Raw genomic sequence first — 23488 nt, 5'->3', positions numbered from 1 at the left:
CAGTTTTTGTTTTTTCACTTTATGGCCGCACCACGCAGGATGTGGAATCTTAGTTCCCAGTGCCTGAGTGCTAAGTCGTTTCAGTTGTGTCTGACTCTGCGTGACCCTACGGGTTGTAGCCTGCCAGGCTCCTCTGTCTGCAGGATTCTCCAGGCAAGAATACTGGAGTGGGATGCCATGCCTTCCTCCAGGGAACCTTCCCAACCCAGTGATCAAACCCAGGTCTCCTGCATTGCAGGCAGATTCTTTACCGTTTGAGCCACCACGGAAGCTCGAGAATACTGGAGTGGGTATCCCCTTCGCCAGGGGATCTTCCCAAGCCAAGAATTGATGGTAACTCCGCTGAAAGAATCGCCCTGCAATGCCGGAGACCTGGGTTTGATTTCTGGGTTGGGAAGATTCCTAGAGGACGGATAGGCTACCCATTCCAGTATACCTGGGGCTTCCCTGGTGGCTCAGATGCACTACCAGGGAAGTCCCCACAATTTCTAATAAGAAGTCAGCTATTAATCTTATTGGAGTTGCCTGACATGTGACAAGTATTTTTCTTCTGCAGCTCATAAGACTTTGTTTTTCTCTTTTTGGGTTTTTACCATGATTTGTGTGCAGATCTCTTTGAGTTTATCTTACTTGGAGTTGACTTTCCATATGTAAATTGTTTTTCATCAAATTAACAAGTTTACAACAATTATTTTTTCAAAATTTTTTTTTATTCTTTTCTCTCTCTCCTTTCCTTCCAGTGCTCCCATCACACGTGGCCTGGTGGGCCTAATGGTACTTCTCATCTCCAAAGCTCTGCTCTATTTTATGTTATTTTTGCCTGTTCTTCAGGTTGTATAATCTTAATATTTGATTATTTTCAAGTTTACTGATTCTTTCTACTTTAAGTTCAAATCAATAGCTGATTTCACTTCAGTTATTTTTCCTTTCACTCTAGAACTTCTATGTGGCTCTTTTAAAAAAAAATTAAATTTCTTTATTGACAGTCTCAATTTTACAAAACATCATCATCATATCTTATTTTACTTTTTTAAGCACAGATTCCTTTTGTAGCTTGAATACATTTATAATGGCTTCTCTGAAGTCTTTTTCTACTAAATCTGACCAGTCCGTTTCTGTTGCCTGCATTTTCTTTCCTGTGAATGAGTCACACTTTCTTGTTTATTTTTTTGTTGAAAAAAATTTAGATAATATTTTAGCATGTTAATATATTTTAGCATAATAATACATTTTAGGATGCTTTAGCAACTTTGGATAACTCTCCCCTACGCTACACCCCACTCCAAAAAGTGCAGGGCTTGTTGATATTGTTTATTTGTTTAGTATCTTGATTGGACTATTTCACTGCAGTCGACTTCATCTTGTGTGTGAAATATAGAATGTTTTTCCTCAGAGCATGCAGCCTGTACATACCCACGGTCACCCAGGATGCCAGTGGTTTTTATCAGGGCTCTTTTTGATTGACTGTTCCTCTAACCTTCCTCATAAGCTGTTCACCACTGTTGGTACTATACCAAGCTGTTAGCCTTCACTAATTGCAGCTGATTGCTCTTCTATTTTTGACAATGGCCTGAGCAGGAGTTGCTCTGCAGGATGATCCATTAAATTCAGGCCCATCTGAGGGGACAGTTTTAGAAGCTGGTCTTTGAACTTTGCTCCGACCAGAAGCATATTGAAAAGCAGAGACATTACTTTGCCAACCAAGGTCCATCTAGTCAAGGCTATGGTTTTTCCCGTGGTCATGTATGGATGTGAGAGTTGGACTGTGAAGAAAGCTGATCGCCGAAGAATTGATGCTTTTGAACTGTGGGGCTGGAGAAGACTCTTGCGAGTCCCTTGGACTGCAAGGAGATCCAACCAGTCCATTCTAGAGGAGATCAATCCTGGGTGTTCATTGGAAGGACTGATGCTAAAGCTGAAATTCCAATACTTTGGCCACCTCATGCGACAAGTTGACTCACTGGAAAAGAGTCTGATGCTGGGAAGGATTGGGGGTGAGAGGAGAAGGGGACGACGGAGAATGAGATGGCTGGATGGCATCACCAACTCAATGGACATGAGTTTGAGTGAACTCCGGGAGTTGGTGATGGACAGGGAGGCCTTGCATGCTGTGATTCATGGGGTCACAAAGAGTCGGACGCGACTGAGTGACTGAACTGAACTGAACTGAAGACACTGCTGGTAGAGATGAGAAATGCTGATGACCTCCCCACCCCCTGCACCCAAGAAAATACCATATCCCTCAACTGGGAGCTGTGGAGGAAAGGATTCCTATGTTCTTGACTGAACTGAGTTGGGTTTCCACCATGCTGAGCTAGAAGGGGAGAGGGAGGGAGTGGGTCATGGCTCAATTGGCACAGATTCTCACTCTTTCTTATTAAGTTTTAGTAGATTTTCTTGAGTAAGAAATCTGTTTCTTCATTTGTTTAGGCCATTAAGACAATTTCCAAAGATCCTAGATGTTTTAAAAATAATGTTCTGGGACTCCCCTCGAGGTCCAGTGGTTAAGACTTTGCCTTCCAGTGAAGGGAAGGTCTCACAAGCCTCAGGGCCAGAAAACCAGAACACAAAGAAGCAATATTGCAACAATTTTTTAAAAAATGGCCCACATAAAAAAGTCTTTAAAAAAAAATATATATATCAGTTATGCTTGTTTCACTGGGGAGCAGTTTCCAGAACTCTCCTGCCGCCGTTTCAGATGTCACCACCCTGCCAGGCTCTTTTTCCGCTACAGTAGCTAAGCTTCTAGCACTTGATTCTGAGGCTGCGTCAAGCAATCATTAGTCTCATGAAGTGAGCCTAGCAAAGGACTACAAGACAGACAGAGCCCTGGTGACATTACAGCAGCCTTTGGATCTAGTTGTGCTTGAGATTAGACCTCTGATCTGGACTTCACAGTCAGATAAGTGAATAAACTGCCTTTTCTGCTTCTGTTCAGTTCAGTTGCTCAGTCATGTCTGACTCTTTGCGACCCCATGGACTACAGCATAAGAGGATTCCCTGTCTATCACCAACTCTTGGAGTTTACTCAAACTCATGATCATTGAGTCAGTGATGCCATCCAACCATCTAATCCTCTGTCGTCCCCTACTCATCCTGCCTTCAATCTTCCCCAGCATCAGGGTCTTTTCCAATGAATCAGTTCTTCGCATCAGGTGGCCAAAGTATTAGAGTTTCATCTTCAGCATCAGTCCCTCCAGTGAATAGTCAGGATTGATTTCCTTTACAATGGACTGGTTGGATCGCCTTGTAGTCCAAGGAACTCTCAAGAGTCTTTTCCAACACTACAGTTCAAATGCATCAATTCTTTGGCGATCAGCTTTCTTTATAGTCCAACTCTCACATCCATACACAACTACTGGAAAAACCACAGCCTTGACTAGACGGCAAAGAAAGGCAATGCGAAAGATGCTCAAAACTACCACACAATTGCACTCATCTCACACATTAGTAAAGTAATGCTAAAAATTCTCCAAGACAGGCTTCAGCAATACGAGAACCGTGAACTGTTGTTCACGGTTGTTCATTGATGTTGAAGCTGGTTTTAGAAAAGGGAGAGGAACCAGAGATCAAATTGCCAACACCCACTGGATCATTGAAAAAGCAAGAGAGTTCCAGAAAAACATTTATTTCTGCTTTATTGACTATACCAAAGCCTTTGACTGTGTGGATCACAATAAACTGTGGAAAATTCTGAAAGAAATGGGAATACCAGACCACCTGACCTGCCTCTTGAGAAACCTGTATGCAGGTCAGGAAGCAACAGAACTGTACATGGAACAACAGACTGGTTCCAAATAGGAAAAGGAGTACGTCAAGGCTGTATATTGTCACCCTGCTTATTTAACTTATATGCAGAGGACATCATGAGAAACTCTAGGTTGGAAGAAACACAAGCTGGAATCAAGATTGCTGGGAGAAATATCAATAACCTCAGATATGCAGAGGACACCACCCTTATGGCAGAAAGTGAAGAAGAACTAAAGGGCCTCTTGATGAAAGTGAAGAGGAGAGTGAAAAAGTTGGCTTTAAGCTCAACATTCAGAAAACAAAGATCATGGCATCTGGTCCCACTTCATGGCAAATTGATGGGGAAACAGTGGAAACAGTGGCTGATTTTATTTTGGGGGGCTCCAAAATTTGGAAGGAAAGTTATGACCAACCTAGACAGCATATTAAAAAGCAGAGACATTACTTAAACAACAATGGTCTGTCTAGTCAAGGCTATGGTTTTTCTAGTAGTCATGTATGGATGTGAGAGTTGGACTATAAAGAAAGCTGAGTCCCAAAGCATAGATGCTTTTGAACTGTGGTGCTGGAGAAGACTCTTGAGAGTGCCTTGGACTGCAAGGAGATCCAACCAGTCCATTCTAAAGGAGATCAGTCCTGGGTATTCAGGAAGGACTGATGTTGAAGCTGAAACTCCAATCTTTGGCCACCTGATGAGCTGACTCATTTGAAAAGACCCTGATGCTGGGAAAGATTGAGGGCAGGAGGAGTAGGGGACAACAGAGGATAAGATGGTTGGATGGCATCACTGACTCAATGGACATGAGTCTGGGTAAACTCTGGGAGTTGGTGATGATCAGGGAGGCCTGGCGTGCTGCGGTTCATGGAGTCGCAAAGAGTCGGACATGACTGAATTACTTCACTTTCACTTTTCACTTTCATGCACTGGAGAAGGACATGGCAACCCACTCCAGTGTTCTTGCCTGGAGAATCCCAGGGATGGTGGAGCCTGGTGGGCTGCCATCTATGGGGTCGCACAGAATCAGACATGACTGAAGCAACTTAGCAGCAGCAGTGAGATTTTATGGGCTTACCAGGTAGCTCGGCTGGTAAAGAATCTGCCTGCTATGTGGGAGACCCTGGTTCCATTCCTGGGTTAGGAAGATCCCCTGGAGAAAGAAATGGTAACCTAGTCTAGTACTCTTGCCTGGAGAATTCCATGAACAGAGGAGCCTAGATAACTATGGTCCATGGGGTCATAAAGAGTCGGACATGAATGAGTGACTAACACACACACACACTCAGGACATATTTATAGGTCAAGATATAAGCAATTTATCCAGTCTCTCTTGACATATTCTTCCCTGACTTCTTCCTTGACTGTGGATGTTTATGGCAAGTGTAATGAACAAGACATAGGACATTATTATAATCTTCAGTTCAGTTGCTCAGTCATGTCTGACTCTTCGCAACCCCATGGACCACAGCACACCAGGCCTCCCTGTCCATCACCAACTCCCGGAGTCTACTCAAACTCATCTTCATTGAGTCAGTGATGCCATCCAACCATCTCATCCTCTGTTATCCCATTCTCCTCTTGCCTTCAATCTTTCCCAGCATCAAGGTCTTTTCAAATGAGTCAGCTCTTGGCGTGAGGTGGCCAAAGACTGGAGTTTCAGCTTCAACATCAGTCCTTCCAATGAACATCCAGGACTGAGCTCCTTTACAATGGACTGGTTGGATCTCCCTGCAGTCCAAGGGACTCTCAAAAGTCTTCTCCAACACCACAGTTAAAAAGCATCCATTCTTTGGCGCTCAGCTTTCTTTATAGTTCAACTCTCACATCCATACATGACTACTGGAAAAACCATAGCGCTGTCTAGATGGACCTTTGTTGGCAAAGTAATGTCTCTGTTTTTTAATGTGCTGTCTAGGTTGGTCATTGAGGTCGCAAAGAGTCGGACATGACTGAATGACTGAACTGAACTGAGGTTGGTCCTAACTTTCGTTCCAAGGAGTAAGTGTCTTTTAATTTCATGACTGCAGTCACCATCTGTAGTGATTTTGGAGCCCCCCCAAAATAAAGTCAGCCACTGTTTCCCCATCAATTTGCCATGAAGTGATGAGTCCAGATGCCATGAGCTCAGTTTTCTGAATGTTGAGCTTGAAGCCAACTTTTTCACTCTCCTCTTTCCCTTTCATCAAGAGGCTCTTTAGTTCTTCACTTTCTGCCATAATGGTCGTGTCATCTGCATATCTGAGGTTATTGATATTTCTCCCAGCAATCTTGATTCCAGCTTGTGCTTCTTCCAGCCCAGGGTTTCTCATGATGTACTCTGCATATAAGTTAAATAAACAGGGTGACAATATACAACCTTGACGTACTCTTTTTCCTATTTGGAACCAGTCTGTTGTTCCATGTCTAGTTCTAACTGTTGCTTCCTGACCTGCATACAGGTTTCTCAAGAGGCAGGTCAGGTGGTCTGGTATTCCCATTTCTTTCAGAATTTTCCACAGTTTATTGTGATCCACACAGTCAAAGGCTTTGGCATAGTCAATAAAGCAGAAATAGGTATTTTTCTGGAACTCTCTTACTTTTTCAATGATCCAGTGGATGTTGGCAATTTGATCTCTGGTTCCTCTGCCTTTTCTAAAACCAGCTTGAACATCTGGAATTTCATGGTTCTCCTATTGCTGAAGCCTGACTTGGAGAATTTTGAGCATTACTTTACTAGTGTGTGAGATGAGTGCAATTGTGCAGTAGTTTGAGCATTCTTTGGCATTGCCTTTCTTTGGGATTGGAATGAAGATTGACCTTTTCCAGTCCTGTGGCCACTGCTGACTTTTCCAAATTTGCTGGCATATTGAATGCAGCACTTTCACAGCATCATCTTTTAGGATTTGAATAGCTCAACTGGAATTCCATCACCTCCACTAGCTTTGTTCGTAGTGATGCTTTCTAAGGCCCACTTGACTTCACATTCCAAGATGTCTGGCTCCAGGTGAGTGATCAAGCCATTGTGATTATCTGGGTCGTGAAGATCTTTTTTGTATAGTTCTTCTGTGTATTCATGCCACCTCTTCTTAATATCTTCTGCTTCTGTTAGGTCCATACCATTTCTGTCTTTTATTGAGCCCATCTTTGCATGAAATGTTCCCTTGGTATCTCTAATTTTCTTGAAGAGATCTCTAGTCTTTCCCATTCTATTGTCTTCCTCTATTTCTTTGCACTGATCACTGAACTTATAAAGCTTGGTTAAAAACGCCTCTTTCCCATTCTATTGTCTTCCTCTATTTCTTTGCACTGATCACTGAACTTATAAAGTTTGGTTAAAAATGCCTTTGTCTGGATGAGGCCTGGAGAGCACCTTGTGTGAGTGCTAAGTCGCTTCAGTCATGTCTGACTCTTTGTGTCCCTGTGGACTATAGCATGCCAGGCTCTTCTGTCTGTGGGATTCTTCAGGCAGGAATACTGGAGTGCATTGCCATGCCCTCCTCCGGGGCATTTTCCTGACCTAGGGACTGAAACAGAGTCTCTTAGGTCTCTTACTATTAGTGCTATCTGGGAAGCCCAGGATATGCATAGGAGAACATTATTGAGGAGACAGGTCTTTATAATCAAACAGGCACACAGTGTAACAAAATGTGGAGATTCATTATAACATCTCACTAATTCCTATTAAATAAAGAAAAGGTGATGTGAATTCACAAAACAGTTGTTCTTACAAAAGTAAAGGCTTTTGGCTTTTACTAAGCAAAAAGGGAAAAGTCCTCCAGGATCACTTTTAAAGGACAGATTTGACTTATCTGTGGTTGGCATATTGTTTTAAATACTTTGAGCTTCATGCAGCCTAGGGAGCTTCATCAAGTCACGTGTTAGTTTGCACTAATAATGGTCCTTAGATCCACTGTTCACAGAAACAGAAAAGTTAACAACCATTGATTGATTTAGGACTTCATAAATCTTGAATCGGAGAAGGCAATGGCAAGCCATTCCAGTACTCTTGCCTAGAAAATCCCATGGACAGAGGAGCCTGGTGGGCTATAGTCCATGGGGTCGCTACTAGTCGGACAAGACTGAGCGACTTCACTTTCACTTTCCCACATTGGAGAAGGAAATGGCAACCCACTCCAGTGTTCTTGCCTGGAGAATCCCAGGGACGGCGGAGCCTGGTGGGTTGCCGTCCATGGGGTCGCACAGAGTCGGACACGACTGAAGTGACTTAGCAGCAACTTAGCATATCTTGAATTGGTGGGATCTGAATTCCACTAACTGTACTTGAGAATCTAATAGGCTTGACTTGCAAAGGTTCATGCTCTGATTAGTAAAATCTTACCTGAGAAAAGGGCTTCCCTGAGAGCTCAGTTGGTAAAGAATCTGCCTGTAATGCAGGAGACCCCAGTTCAATTCCTGGATCAGAAAGATCCCCTGGAGAAGGGAAAAGCTACCCACTCCAGTATTCTGGCCTGGAGAATTCCATGGACTGTATAGTCCATGGGGTTGCAAAGAGTCTGACACAACTGAGTGACTTTCACTTTCATTTACCTGAGAAAAGGTTTCATCTACAGACGACACCTCCTCAGGAAAGAGGTAAGACTGTGATTCTTAGTCATTTGACTGACCAGGGCCAGAATGTTTGCATTTTAGGATCTCCATCTCCTCTGCACTGACTGAGCAGCACCACTGATTTGGTTTTATAGAGACAAATTTCAAGGAAAACATCACCTAGACTTTATTTCAAATTACCAAGAGGATCAATATATCTCACTGATGTCCAGAAACTCCACGTTTATAATCTTCTGTTATGATATACAAGTCAGGGAAAGTAAATGTCCTGTCAACCACAATCTCTCTTTATTATTTTTAAGAAGGGCTAGTTTCCATTATCAAAAGCAGATAAGGAATCCCAGCACTCATTTGTCATTCAAAATGGAATAGACTTGTTCAGTGGGGGATGAATGAAAACCATCATGTGGTAGGTTTTCTTTTAGTAGTGGCAGTAAAGTCACAATTCAAGGTCAGGGAAAATTTAAATGTCTTCTACTGGGCTGTTACTATTTTTCTGGTAGGTTGGGGAGACAATTTTCCAATAATAACTTGGGATTTCTAACATTTTCCCCCTAAAACAGTTAAGCAGAAGCCTGAGATTGTTTTCTTGTCATCTCAAATAGTTTTCATAACACCAACCCAGAGATTTTAGTTCTAATTTAGGGTAGCTGCTTCTTGAAAGTAAAGTGAAAGTGTTAGTCGCTCAGTTGTCTCCGACTTTTTGAAACCCCTGGACTGTAACCCTCCAGGCTCCTCTGTCCATGGGATTCTCCCGGCAAGAATACTAGAATGGGTTGCCATTCCCTTCTCCAGGGGCTCTTCCACACCCAGGGAGCGAATCTGGGTCTCCTACACTGTGGGTGGATTCTTTACCATCTGAGCCGCTTCTTTCTTTGTTTCATGCAGTGAATCCCATCTCACAACCTGTGCTAAAAGCTGTGCCATGTGAAAAACAGGGCATTTAGTAGCCTGTGAACCTGTGCAGCAAATCGCCACCAACAGTAAGTCCAGGTCGTGTTTCTTTTTCACGGGTTCTGAGTAGGAAACGCTAAAAGTGCCATTTGCCATTTGGGGCTTCAGAACAAAAGATGGTAAGGCCTCCTTGTGTGGGTGTTTCCCAGGTACCTCAAAATCAAAATATGACCCCAATTAAACTCATCTTCTCCCTTATAAATAATGGTATTTTTTAATAGCCTTTTCCATCTATAAGTTTTGTTTTTACATTTTCTGTTTTTTTTGGCCCCACCGTGTGGCATAGGGAATCTTAAGTTTCCCAACCAGGGACTGAACCCATGCCCTCTATGGTGGAAGCACAGTCTTGACCACTGGATCGCCAGGCAAGTCCCCTTTTCCATCTCTAAAGAGCTCTACTATTACACACTTCCAGGTGATGAAGTGGTGAAGAGCCTGCCTGCCAATGCAGGAGACAAAAGAGATGTGTGTTTGATCCCTGGGTCGGGAAGATCCTCTGGAGTAGGAAATGGCAACCCACTCCAGTATTCTTGCCTGGAAAATTTCAAGGACAGAGGAGCCCGGCAAGCTTCAATCCATGGAGTCGCAGAGAGCTGGACACAACTGAGCTCACACACACACACGCGCACACACACACACACATACACATACATTGTATAGGTTGAACTAAAAGAAACAGCCTTTTTTGTAGGTCATAAATAGCTGAATACTGGCAATTTCAAACAGATCAACTTTAAAAGCTGTTCAGATCAGAAACCTTGGTGAAATCTTGATCACCTCCACTTCAGCTCTCACAGTCAGCTACTCATAGGGATGGAGGCATGGTCTGCATCCATCTCAAAGGCAACCAACCGCCTTGGCTGAAGTCAGTATTAATTGGTCTCAGCAATTCCACTATCCATACTGTAATGAATCAGTGAATCATTTTTTTTCCCTAAATATGTATTGATTTATTTGGCTGTGCCAAATCTTAGTTGTGGCATGTGGAATCTAGTTCCCAACCAGGAATTGAACCCAGTCCCCTGCATCGGAGCATGAAGTCTTAGCCACTGAACCACCAGGGAAACCCCTGAATCCTCTTCAATACCCAAGTCAGATCATCTCACTTCCAAGCTAAGAATTATTCAGTGGCATCTCACTGTCCTGAACACAAAGATCGGACATTCCAACATGGTTTATAGAGCCTGCAAGCTCCAGACCCTGTCAACCCCTTCTATTCCACCACGCTCTATTTTCAGTTACTGGGATCTTCTATCTTCTCAAACACGTGCCTTCCTACTTTTGTAGTAGGGCCTGTATACCTACTATTCCATTTACCTGGAACCCTCTTCTCCCATTACTTCTCAGACTCTAGTCACCCGTGACCACCCCCTGCTACTACTACTCCTTTCACATTTCAGCATAAAAGCCATTCCTCAACAGAACCATCTAGATATCCCCCAGATCAAAGTGTAACCCTGTGTTACATACATCCATGAGACTCTGTTCTCCATCTCAGCATGGATCATATTCTAAGTTCTTGTTCACTTCCATGCTAGACTCAAACTCCAAGGGGGCAAGACCAATAAATAACTATTAAGGATCTGCTGAATAGCACAGGGAACTCTACTAAACACTCCATAATGACCTGCATGGGAGAAGAATCTAAAAAAGACTGGATATACATCAGTTATAACTGACTAACTTTGCTGTACAGCAGAACAACACAGCAATGTAAATCAACTATATTTCAACAACGATTAAAAAAAAATAAAAAAGACCATGGGTGTCTTGCTCACTGCCATATCACCATCACTATGCCAGAGCTTAGCACCTAATGGGCACTCAATAAATGCTTACTGGAAGCATGATCTTCACAAATGTCAAGGCTGCCATTCACAAGTCAAAGCTGCCATTTTGTTCAGTGATATTGTCAGTTTTGGTATATCTTTGGTGCTTTTCTATTCAGGATTTTTTAAAAAAAGGAAACAAAGACTTTTAACTTGAACATTCCAAATGGAAAAGGTGAACTGGAACTCTGGACATTCTCTGAATTATTCCCTAGCAAAGTTATAGCTGGGCTTCCCTGGTGGCTCAGTGATAAAAGAATTTGCCTGCCAATGTCAGAGATGTGGGTTCAGTCCCTGAGTCAGGAAGATACTCTGGAGAAGGAAATGGCAACCCACTCCAGTATTCGTGCCTGGAAAATCCCATGAACAGAGGAGCCTGGCAGCTACAGTCCATGGGGTCACAAGAGTCAGACACGACTTACTGACTAAAGCAACAACAACATAGTGACATCTAGTAGTAGTTCTTATTATAAGAGAAATAATAATAACCTAAAATAACAGTGATTGAGCAGCAACTATGTGCCAAGCTTGTGGAGGAAAGTGAGGCTTAGAGAAGTTTAGAGATTTAGCAAGGTCCACAGAGTTAGTAAATGTGGATTCACAGTCACAAAGACTCGTAATCAAGAATGCTCTGGATACTCTCAGTCCCTCAATCTTTGAGAAAGACAATTTCTCAACCAGAGGGCCCTTCTCTGTACACACTGATCATTAAGAGCATCAACTACAAAATCTAAGAGGAACATATTTTCCACTGTAACCACTGTAATTAAAATGTTTCTAAACAAACCCTAGTTAATTCCATGATGTTTCCAAATGCAATTCTCTCCCAAGCAGCATCTTATTAAAAGCAGGTGTTCGTACCGGAAGAAAGAGTCTCTGGGCGGCACAGGGTTTGAATAATTTCTTCCATTCCTGAGGGTTTCCAGCCGAAAATGTGATGGGGTAGATTCTGTGTTCAAACTTCTTTGTATATGAGTCAGGCCACTGTCGAAGCTGAAAAAGATAGCAGGTAAGGGGAGGGTGCTTAGACCCCAGAAATATGGAAAACACCTAACACTTCTGAGTGGCAACGTATAAATTATTCAGGTAGCATGCACAGCAAGTTTAACTTTATCACCACAACTCGTGCTCACTGAATAGACCACTGTTAAGATTTTAAAAAACAGCATCCAGAGTTGGCAAAGATGTTGGGAAACTCACACCTAAATGCTGGAAGGGTAAATTATAAAAAAACTTCCAAGAGGGCAACTTAGAAAGTGGTAATAACAAACCCCAAGACAGAGGTCCAAGGACTTTCACCAAAACATAGTTTTCAGTAAAAAATAAAAAACAAAACAAAAAAATCCCCTTGGGAACAAATTAAATACTCAGTAATAAGGAACTGGGAAAATACGTTATGATGGAACTACACAGTGGACTATTGTAGAGGGTGAGTACAGGTGGCACTAGTATAAAGAACCCGCCTGCCAATGCAGGAGACGTAAGAGACATGGGTTTGATCCCTGGATTGGGAAGATTCCCTGGAGGAGGACGTGGCAACCCACTGCAGTATTCTTGCCTGAAGAATCCCATGGACAGAGTAGCCTGGCAGGCTACGTACAGTCCATGGGGTTGCAGAGAGTTGGACACAACTGAAATGACTTAGCACGTACGCATATGAGCCATTACAAAAAATTAGTTACAATATAAAGTTAGGCTTTACAAAAAGCAAAGTGCAAAAAGAAATTTATAATATGGTTCTATCACACAGGGGAAAATACATGCGTGTATTTTACATGTAGAGAAAAATCTGAACAGACATGCACCGAACTGTTAAAAGTGGGTACCTATGGAAGCGGGGGTGTCATTTTCTATGTTTATATTTCTGTATTCTTTAAAACTTTTATAGGGAGTGTATATTACTTTCTCTTCTTATATTAATCTTAAAAGTATTTTAATCAATAGACTTTATTTTTCAGAGCAGCTTTATGTTTACAGAAAAATTGACCAGGAAGTACAGAGATTCCCATATATCCTCTCTCCTTCCCTTCCCTATCCCACCGTTTCCTCATCATTAACATCTTGCATGCATGTGGCACATTTGTTACAAGTGATGGCCCAGTATCAATACATTATCAAGTAAAGCCCATAGTCTACATGAGGATTCATTCTTTGTATCACCCAACTGTATGGGTTTTGACAACTGCAAGATGTTCTACATCTACCATTACAGAATGTCAATGTCTCGTGTACCCCATCAGAATGGGCTGGTGGCTGTCCCCACTTCTGTGTCCTACTATTTTCTGGTTCTCAGTCTGGGGCAAAGTTAAATTGTATATTTGATTGTGAACTGCCTGAAGAGGTTAAGAAATCAACCAGCTGACATTTTCAATTTTTATATTCAGTTCAGTTCAGTTCATTCGCTCAGTCGTGTCTGACTCTTTGCAACCCCATGAATCGCAGCACACAAGGCCTCCCTGTCCATCACCAACTCCCGGAGTTCACACAAACTCATGTGCATCGAGTTGGTGATGCCATCCAGCCATCTCATCCTCTGTTGACCCTTCTCCTGCCCTCAATCCCTCCCAGCATCAAGGTCTTTTCCAATGAGTCAACTCTTCACATGAGGTGACTTAGGAGATGACAAAAATAAATGAAACTTTCAAATATTAAATATCAACAACGCCGATGGTAAATATAAATATCTAAAGCTTAAAAAAACTCTACTTCTTAAACAGCTTTAAAAAAAAAAATCTACTTCAACAAGGCAGCACTTGCACACAATGCAGTTTCCAGAGGGATCATGACGGCAATTAGCATTTTGTTTTGTTCTGATGCTGAGGTATGTGTCCCTGAGCCTCTCAGAAAGTTATCACAAGACACTCTGGATATTCCCACAATGCCTCAGTGTTGAAACTAACTGACAACCCTGAGAAGATGTGATAACCTGCCCCTCCACACCAGCATCTCACATGGCTGAGCAGAAACCAACTGCTGCTGATCTACAGTTTCAGAGCTAATACAATACCCACCAGATAGAAACATTCCAAGGAATCTGTAGAATCTGATATGGCCTCACACTTATACTCCACAACAAGCGCAGAGCAAGAATCATTTGTTCCTTCTGTGTATCTATGATAGATTTTTGCTTGATACAAATGAAGAAACTGAAGCTTAGAAACATTCTGTGACTAGAAAGAGCCAATGTTTTCCATCTAAACTGGCACCATAATCTCAGCATGGAAAAGAAAGGGGCCATATGCCCTGCTGTGATTTTTAACATCCTATTATAATTTCCTCTGCAATTGAGCTTCACTGGTCTAACAAAGACCTGAGGAAATAAGCCGTCAAAGGGATAAAGTCATCTGAGTAACGCAAAACATAACACAACTGCACGAGCAGCTACAAAATTTTCCCATACAACAGCTCCTAATTTATAACGTCCCAGGTACTGTGGCTCATAACAAATTACTCCAAAACTTAGTAGTATAAAACAAACATTTATTATGCTCATAGATTCCAAGGATCAAAAATTCAGACAAGGCACAGACGAGCCAGCTTGACTTTGCTCCACAATGTCTGGGGCCTCAACTACAAGTCTTGGAGGCTGGGGGCTGGAATCATCTAACAGCTTGTTCTCTCATGTCTGGTGGTGGAGGTTAGTTACCGGCTGGGGACCTGACTTCTCTCTGTGTGGGCTTCTTCCTATGGGTGAGTTTGGACTTCCTCACTGCATGGTGGCTAGGTTCCAGGGCCAGGCATCCCAAGAGATAATCAGGCAGAAGCTGTATCCTTTTTAAGACCCAGCCTCAGATGTCACAGAGCAGGACATTTGGCATACTCTATGCTATCCACACATACATATCATGTGCTTGTGCTCAGTTGCTCAGGCGTTTCTTTGTTTCCCAGGCAGCACACTGGTAAACAATCTGCCTGCCGGTGCATGAGATGCAAGACACGTGGATTCAATTCCTGAGTTGGGAAGATCCCTGGAAAAGGAAATGACAACCCACCCCAGTATTCTTGCCTGGAAAATTCCATGGACAGAGGAGCCTGGTGGGCTACTAAGCATCCATGCCCACACATATTATGTATGTAGATATATCTGTATTAGCTCTCACCTTATAACAAATTACCCTAAAACTTAGTAGCTTAAAACCACAAACATTCATTATCCCATACCATTTCTTAGGGTAAGGAATCTGTGAGCTGGGTTGTTCTGGATGAGGAGCTCTCCTGAGGGTGAGTCATCTGAAGGCTGGATTGGGTTAGAAGTTCTGTCTCCAAGATTATGGGCATGAATGTCGGCAAGAAGTCTTCATGTCTCAATGCAGGGTCTTCTGCAAGGGCTTCTCTGACATAAAAGCTGGCCTCCAAGAGAGAAAGAGTCCAACCAAGATGGAAGGTGCAGTGCCTTTTTAAATCTAATCTCAGAAGTGACATAGCATCACTTCTTCCGTATGCTACTGGTCACGCAGGCCAGCCCCGGGACAGTGCAGGAGGAAAATACAGAAAGGTGTGAGTAGTAGGAGGCAGGGTTACTGGGGGCCCTTCGGAAAACACAACCTGTTACATGACTATAACTATATATATACATCTTCCTTCTCTTTTTAGAATTTAAGTCTGCATTCTGTTCTGTTCCATTCGCATGCCCCAACTTCTAGCATGCAGTAGGTACTCAATAAATACTTGTTCAATGGATACTGTATGTGACCCGACTAGCGTTGGCCCATAGCCACTTCTGCTCCATTCCTGCACAGAGCATACTTCTCAGCTCCTTTGGAGTTGGGTGGATCTTGTGACCGGCTGTTACTGGACAGTTAAATAGGAACAGAAACGTCAGTGTCAAGCGGAGGGAGTGAAAGGCACAATGGGATCTGATGGTCCCTGTCTTTCCTTTAGTGGCATCTCAAGAACCGCAGAGGCCAAATGTTCCAGCAGGTGCCAGCTACAAGCAAGAGCGGTCTCTGTTAACTGTGGTCCCAGGCTGAGAGGGCCGTGTGCAGAGGCCCTCTGAGACACGTAGCAGGCGTGTGGATAGTCTCTGGACTTTCCAGAAGTTGTTAGTGCAGCCTGACCTAGCCTATCTTGGGTACAGATAAGCATCTCTTTTTATCACTCCCACTGGCCCCAAGTTGCAGAGGGGGAAAGTGAAGCCCAAAAAAAGCCCCCAAGACTTGCCCAAGATCAGGCAGCAGGTGAAGAGTGGAGCTGAGTTTTGAATCTGACTTTTCTGTCTACTAGTTTGAGAAGTAGTTAAGTTTATGGATATTTGGGTCAGAAACCTTGAACTGACATCAGATGAGTTAATCACTGAGACTCTCTAAGCCTCAACGATCTCAGTTAGTAAAATACGGATATTTTATTACTTAGGAAACTTAGTAAATTACTTAGTAAAGTTATCAACTTTTTCAAAGGACTGCTATGAGGATTCAGTTCATTTCAGTCGCTCAGTCGTGTCCGACTCTTTGCGACCCCATGAATTGCAGCACGCCAGGCCTCCCTGTCCAGCACCAACTCCCGGAGTTCACTCAAACTCATGTCCATCGAGTCGGTGATGCCATCCAGCCATCTCATTCTCTGTCGTCCCCTTCTCCTCCCGCCCCCAATCCCTCCCAGCATCAGAGTCTTTTCTGGTGAGTTAACTCTTCGCATGAGGCGGCCAAAGTATTGCAGTTTCAGCTTTAGCATCAGTCCTTCCAATGAACACTCAGGATTGATCTCCTTTAGAATGGACTGGTTGGATCTCCTTGCAGTCCAAGGGACTCTCAAGAGTCTTCTCCAGCGAGGATTAAATAACAGTAAATCATAAATCATAAGCCCTTGATAAAGGCTATTCTATTTTTGAAATTATGATTACTATTATTATTATTAATTATAATTCCCCTTATACCACAGCTTCAGAGAAGCTACCTACATGTGTTTCAATGTTTTTGCTTGCCCCTTCCCCTGATGCAGACCTTTCTCAAGGTATTTGCCAATCAATTTCAAATCCCAAGGCAGTTTCTTCCCTGGCTTCTCTAGGAGGGGATGTCAACATGAATTTTTTTTTCCTTTAGAAATCATAATACATTCTCCAGCTTCAGTTATCATTCTTTAGTTACCCAACATTCTGCTTTGGCCTTTCTCATCTGCATGGCTACCCGGATGGCAGGATGTAGCCCCGGTGACACAAGTTGGTAGATACAAAACAAAACAGCTGCTCTCTCTGCCAGCACTCAAGAACACACTGCAAGAGAAGCCTCGCCAGGAAAACAAAACTCGGTTTATAGTCTCACATGCAACAAGCCCAGAGAAAAGAGGTATTTCCAAAGCTCTCCTGTACTGGGAGGCAACTGTTACTTGTTCCTCAATACAGGAAGAGTACACACATATACATGTATACACATATACAATCTCTCAGATACATAAATACACATACACACACCTGTATGTGAAAAAAATACAGAAGAATTACTCAAAAGTGTTGACTCTGATAGTTTCTTGTATGGGGAAGAAGAGTAGCAAGGACTTCCACCCTTTACATTTATAACATCCTGTCTGAATTTATTTTGATGAGCACATATATTTGTCATTCAAAAAATATATATACACAGATAAAAATAAGCTACGTGACTCCCACTGAGAACAGTGTCAGTAACACCAGGAGGGGTGGAGCTGTGGGTCAAGTGCTTCAAGTGCATCATCTCATTTGATCCTCACTTAATCCTCCCCATCTCTCTCTAAGGGGGTGTAATTTTCCCTATCTTACAGATGACAACTTTAAGGCTCAGAGTCAAGGGTTCGTGGGCACACAGCTGAGTATTCAGGAAAATACATTAGGAAATAGGATATGCATGTCCCACAGTATCCTCTGTCTGTGCTCAGTAAATACCGTGCCACAATTTCTGCACAATCACCTGCTTATCAAACTCAGGCTTCAGAGACTCCTCGGTGAAGATGTGAAATTGCATCTTCCTGTGGCTAAACAGCACGGCAGATTTGAGCATGACAAGTGTCTCCTCCAGCCGATTGCCGCAGGCCACCACTGCCAAGTGTATCCAGAGCTCGGGTGGCAGTACAGCTTGGAAACTCCTGAGTTCTCCAGGCCTCCTAGAAAGAAAAAAAAAAAAAAATAGGTGAAAGCTATTATTAAACTCATAAAAGAAAAATAAAAGCTAGTGGAGGGTTAGAACATTTCAAAACATGAACAGGCACAATCTGTTATACTTTATAAAGTGATAAGCATTTTGACAATTCTTCCTGCTTAGAGAAAAATACCCTTTATTCCCATATTTATCCTGGCAATAGCAGGATGAGTCACTGTTTGGACTGCTATAGGTGTCTGAGGCTTTTTTCCGCCAGCATTCAGCTGTCTAGTGCCTGCTGGCTGCCTACTGGCCCATGTTTGGAAATGGTATTGCTAAACTCTGACAGCTGACACAGGGCTGCGGTGCTCCCACTCACATGGGCCATGGAAATTAGATTTGAATGCAATTTGAACAAGACGAGGGTGGACAGTGGCTTTCCCATGTGAAACGAGCAACATGATATTCCTATCATCTGGAGGGTTTTAGGCTGAAGTGGAAGGCATGACCACCAGACCAAAAGAAAATCATGCAAACCCAAGAGGTAAGCAAAGAAAATAACACATGGGGCCTCCATGACATCTTGGGTGAATATTACAGAAACAGGTGTTAATCTTAACTGTCTCGTTCAAGACTGCTGAGCTGGTAGGTATGAAATTCAGCTTCCAGAGTGAAATGCTTAGTAATGAGAAGCAGGCAGGAGAGAGGACAGGTTAAGCTGAAAATTACCAAGGGATCAAATACCCAGTCAACAGCTGAGAGGGGAACAGGGTCCAAGAGTCCAGAATCATCTTCCAGCTATTTCCTCGTAATAAATGATTTGTTCCAGACAAGGAGACACAGCCAAGCCTCAAACACACCACTGAGAAACATTTGCAGGCAAGCTGGAAGAAGTTGGCCTGGAAAAAGGTGCCCTGAGACAAATGAAACTAATTTACTTGCACAAAAGATCTGGAGACCAGGGGAGCTTGGATGTGGAATGCGACCTCCCTTCCAAAAACTTCGAGTTCAATCAGCGTGCTGCTCCATTATTCACTGCTCGCTCAAATAAAGGCGGCCGTGCTCCAGATTTCTTTCACCAAGAGGAAGGTTGAAGATGTGGGTGGAACACTTCGGAAGACTTTCCAGTTTGATTACTTAAGAGCATGCTGAGTAGAAGCATGGCCTCCCGGCTTGGTCAGGTCCAGATACATAGATTTACTCAGATTCCACTGATTTCGGGGATCAGAGGAGAGGACGGTAGAGATGCATCTTCTGAGACTGTCCACGTCTCTTCAGCTCCCTGCTGCTACCTGATGAGGCATCATCTTCCCTCACCAAGATCACTGTGACTCCCCCTAGATGGTCCACCCACCTCCAATCCGATCCTTAACCCCATCTATGATTTCTCCTTGTTGGTGTCAGAGTCATGTTCTTGTAAAATGCAAATAGGATTGTGTTATTCCTTTCATAAAAGTCATGTAAAGGCTCCCGACTGTCTTGAAGATCAAGTCCAAACTGCTGATAGTGGCTTCTACTTAGGCCTCCTGTATCTGCCTCCAGCACATGCAGCCTGGGTGCGCAGCCATTCACAATCACAGTCACACTTAGACAGAAGCTCTCCATCTCATTTCTGGTCATCTTCAGATCCTAGCACATGCACTATCTCTCAGAAATGCTCTTCTCTGCTCTCTTTTCCTTGCTCACTCCACCCCATTACTCCATAAATCTATAAAGTGCCTACTATGTGCCAGACACCTTTCTGGGTACCAGGAAGACAGCAGTGAACAATACAGATCAAAATGCCTGCCCTTGCTGAAGTTACATTCTACAGGTGGCAGGCGAAAGACCAAGAAAGAATAACAGTCAAAGCAAATAATAACTAAGTAACTCACAAAGAAAGTTATCCGGCAAGCAGGAAACACAGGGGGGAACCATGAGGGATTCAGGAGTGTCTGATGGTTTGGAACATACTATACATTGCCAAGTCAGGGAATTAAGTCCTCACTGAGAAGGCGAGATCCGATGACCATCTGATGGTGGGAAGGGAAGGAGTCACATGCTTTTGCAGGTGAGGAGGATTCCAGGCAAAGAGGACAGTCAGAGCAAAGGTGCTAAATCAGAAGCATGCCTGGTGAATCCAAGAATCCTTGCCTTCAGGACTCAGATGTCTTCTCTCCTTCAGCTTCATGGATGGACTTTGATACCCACTATTAAAGCCAACTCTCAACTAATTAATGTAAAGGGATGGGAAGGATGTGTCACAGATAATACCAAAATCACAGTCAATTAAGAAAAAGTCAGTCAAAATACCAGCCAAAATATGCTACAAAAACATTTAATGCATACTCATTTGCTTAAAATTATGCTCAATATTTAAAAACACAAGTATCCACAGTACTAAAATAGAAAATGCAACAGCTTAGCTGTCTTAAATATGAGCCATTACCCCACCTCCAAAGAGAACAATTCCACCTAGTTTAGCTTTTTACACTTTGGACTTCTACATGAATAAAATGTCTTAACCTCAGCAATCAGGAAAATACTGATTCAAACAATAAGGAGATTCTATGTTGTTTTGGACTGGTGAAACAAAAAAAATAAAAGTTGGACCATACATGTTTCAGATTGGATACAGCTCAGATGCTGCTGGGGCAATTTAAGTTAACCTAAACACCTTGGTTCCAAATAGGAAAAGGAGTACGTCAAGGTTGTATATTGTCACCCTGCTTATTTAAATTATATGCAGAGTACATCATGAGGAACGCTGGGCTGGAAGAAGCACAAGCTGGAATCAAGATTGCTGGGAGAAATATCAATAACCTTAGATATGCAGATGACATCACCCTTATGGCAGAAAGTGAAGAGGAACTCAAAAGCCTCTTGATGAAAGTGAAAGAGGAGAGTGAAAACGTTGGCTTGAAGCTCAACATTCAGAAAACTAAGATCTTGGCATCCGGTCCCATCACTTCATGGGAAATAGATGGGGAAACAGTGGAAACAGTGTCAGACTTTATTTTTGGGGGCTCCAAAATCACTACGGATGCTGACTGCAGCCATGAAATTAAAAGACGCTTACTCCTTGGAAGGAAAATTATGACCAACCTAGACAGCATATTAAAAAGCAGAGACATTACTTTGCCAACCAAGGTCTATCTAGTCAAGGCTATGGTTTTTCCCGTGGTCATGTATGGATGTGAGAGTTGGACTGTGAAGAAGGCTGATCGCCAAAGAATTGATGCTTTTGAACTATGGTGCTGGAGAAGACTCTTGAGAGTCCCTTGGACTGCAAGGAGATCCAACCAGTCCATTCTAAAGGAGATCAATCCTGGGTGTTCATTGGAAGGACTGCTGTTGAAGCTGAAACTCTAATACTTTGGCCACCTCATGTGACGAGTTGACTCACTGGAAAAGACTCTGATGCTGGGAAGGATTGTGGGCGGGAGAAGAAGGGGACGACAGAGAATGAGATGGCTGGATGGCATCACCGACTCGATGGACATGAGTTTGAGTGAACTCCGGGAGTTGGTGATGGACAGGGAGGCCTGGTGTGCTGTGATTCATGGGGTCACAAAAAGTTGGACACGACTGAGCGACTGAACTGAACTGAACTGAAACACCTTGGACAAGGAGTTGACTCATTGGAAAAGACCCCAATGCTGGGAGGGATTAGGGGCAGGAGGAGAAGGGGTGACAGAGGATGAGATGGCTGGATGGCATCACCAACTCAATGGACATAAGTTTGGGCGAACTCTGGGAGTCGACGATGGACAGGGAGGCCTGGCGTGCTGCAGTTCATGGGATCACAAAGAGTCGGACATGACTCAGTGACTGAACTGAAACACCTTGAAAAGCCTTTTGGTCACATCTGTCAGGAGTGAAGAGATATATATATTCCCTCACTCTTCTGGTTCTACACCTGCATGTGAGACCTGAAGAAATTCTTGTACATTTGCATAGGACCCATGCAAGAATGCTCACAGCAGTCCTATTTATAATATTGAAAAGTTGGAAATAACTTTCCTGTCCATGCACAGGAGAATCATGAATGTATTTGACAAGTTTAAGTGGAATACTGCACAGCAGTGAAAATAAACAACTCAGCAGGTCATGTACAAACATAAGGACAAAGGGGAAAAAGAGCAATTAGGTAGCAGGATAGCGGTAGAATGAGACAGTTTGGATGAAGCTGAAAAACCAGCAAACAACACTGCATGTTGTTCACAGACATACGGAGTAAAAGTCATCATGTTACAAGGATGAAAGACATCAAAGGCAAGGCAGTGTTTATTCCGGGCACTTACGTTTTTATTTCTTATGATGAGAGCAGGGTACCCAAAAATGCATGATGTAATTGTCTGTATTATTCATGTGCCCAAACTATGTGACAAACACTTTATTTTCTTCTTGATTAAAAAAAGCTTGCACTTCCCTGCAGCACAGCAGGCCACTTTTCTTTGCAGGCTTCAGTGATTTGGGACTGCATGGCACATAGAGCAGGGGCTGGGGCCTGCAGTCCTTTTTGGTGTCTGGTGACAGGTACTAAAAAAGACAAATAAAGCTTCTCCTGGTGGCAGTTCAAGTATCGGTGGCTGGGATTTAATGAAACCTTTTCTGCCGCCTGCTCTGTTACCTCTCATGTTACGTTAAAAATCGCAGGCTTCAGGGAATAAACATTTGTGTTCTGTGGTCACAAGGAATAATCAAGTTTAAGGGCGCTGAAATGGTGTGCCTTTCACCAAATCTTACCAATGGGACACAAGCCCCTCTCAAATGTCATTTGAAGACCCTGCGAGGGTCAAGGGATGTCCAGGCTACAGACCTCAGACTTCTAAACCCCTTGAGCTGCCAGGTGTTGGTGGGGAATGGGAGATGGGAATTGTACTTGAACTGCTCTGACTGATGGTTAACGATGTTCTTCTTTACACTTTATAAAAGAAGACTGGAGTAGACATTTGCTGCCCAGGAGTTTTATAGGCCTGCTGCTGAGGCTGAAGCTGATGGCAACCAACTCAGCTACCACACTGGTAGAGCCTGGATGGGAGTCAACAGGGTGGAAAGCAGAGCCAAAAGGAGGCAGGTCAGATCTCAAATGGCATTACTTGGGCACCTGAATCCAGGTGTATGGCTTTAACTCTGGAAGTTCATTGATCAAGACAATAAATTTTTCTCCCTGTAAGTCAGTTTGAAACAAACAATTTAGCAATCAAAAAAGAGTCTTTACATAGGTCTTAGAAATAGGTTTCCGATTGCCTTAGACGCACTCTGCTTCTCTTGTCACCTTGAGTTATCCTTTAACTGCTCCATGAACCTATCCCCTCTGTAGCTCACTGGTTGGATGGCATCAACTCGATGGACATTAGTTTCAGCAGGCTCCAGGAGTT

The 23488-nt window shown here is 43.1% G+C and overlaps 1 protein-coding gene across 1 annotated transcript in view; it reads right to left on the bottom strand.

The window, feature by feature from the left end:
* GXYLT2 (glucoside xylosyltransferase 2) overlaps positions 1-23488 on the bottom strand; it is an 82909-nt gene that overhangs the window by 41574 nt on the left and 17847 nt on the right. The window contains exons 2-3 of the mRNA XM_055414332.2: positions 17958-18150; positions 11941-12072 (exon numbers count right to left, since the gene is read on the bottom strand). Of these exons, the coding sequence (XP_055270307.1) occupies positions 11941-12072; positions 17958-18150 (325 nt within the window). The remainder of the gene's footprint in view (positions 1-11940; positions 12073-17957; positions 18151-23488) is intronic.

The sequence above is a fragment of the Moschus berezovskii genome, chromosome 24 (assembly GCF_049115385.1).
Source record: "Moschus berezovskii isolate FMDL1 chromosome 24, NW_MosBer_1.0, whole genome shotgun sequence".
NCBI classification, from domain to species: Eukaryota; Metazoa; Chordata; class Mammalia; order Artiodactyla; family Moschidae; genus Moschus; species Moschus berezovskii.
The sequence above is the reverse complement of the archived record's forward strand: the minus strand, read 5'-3'. Positions and strand labels throughout refer to the sequence as shown.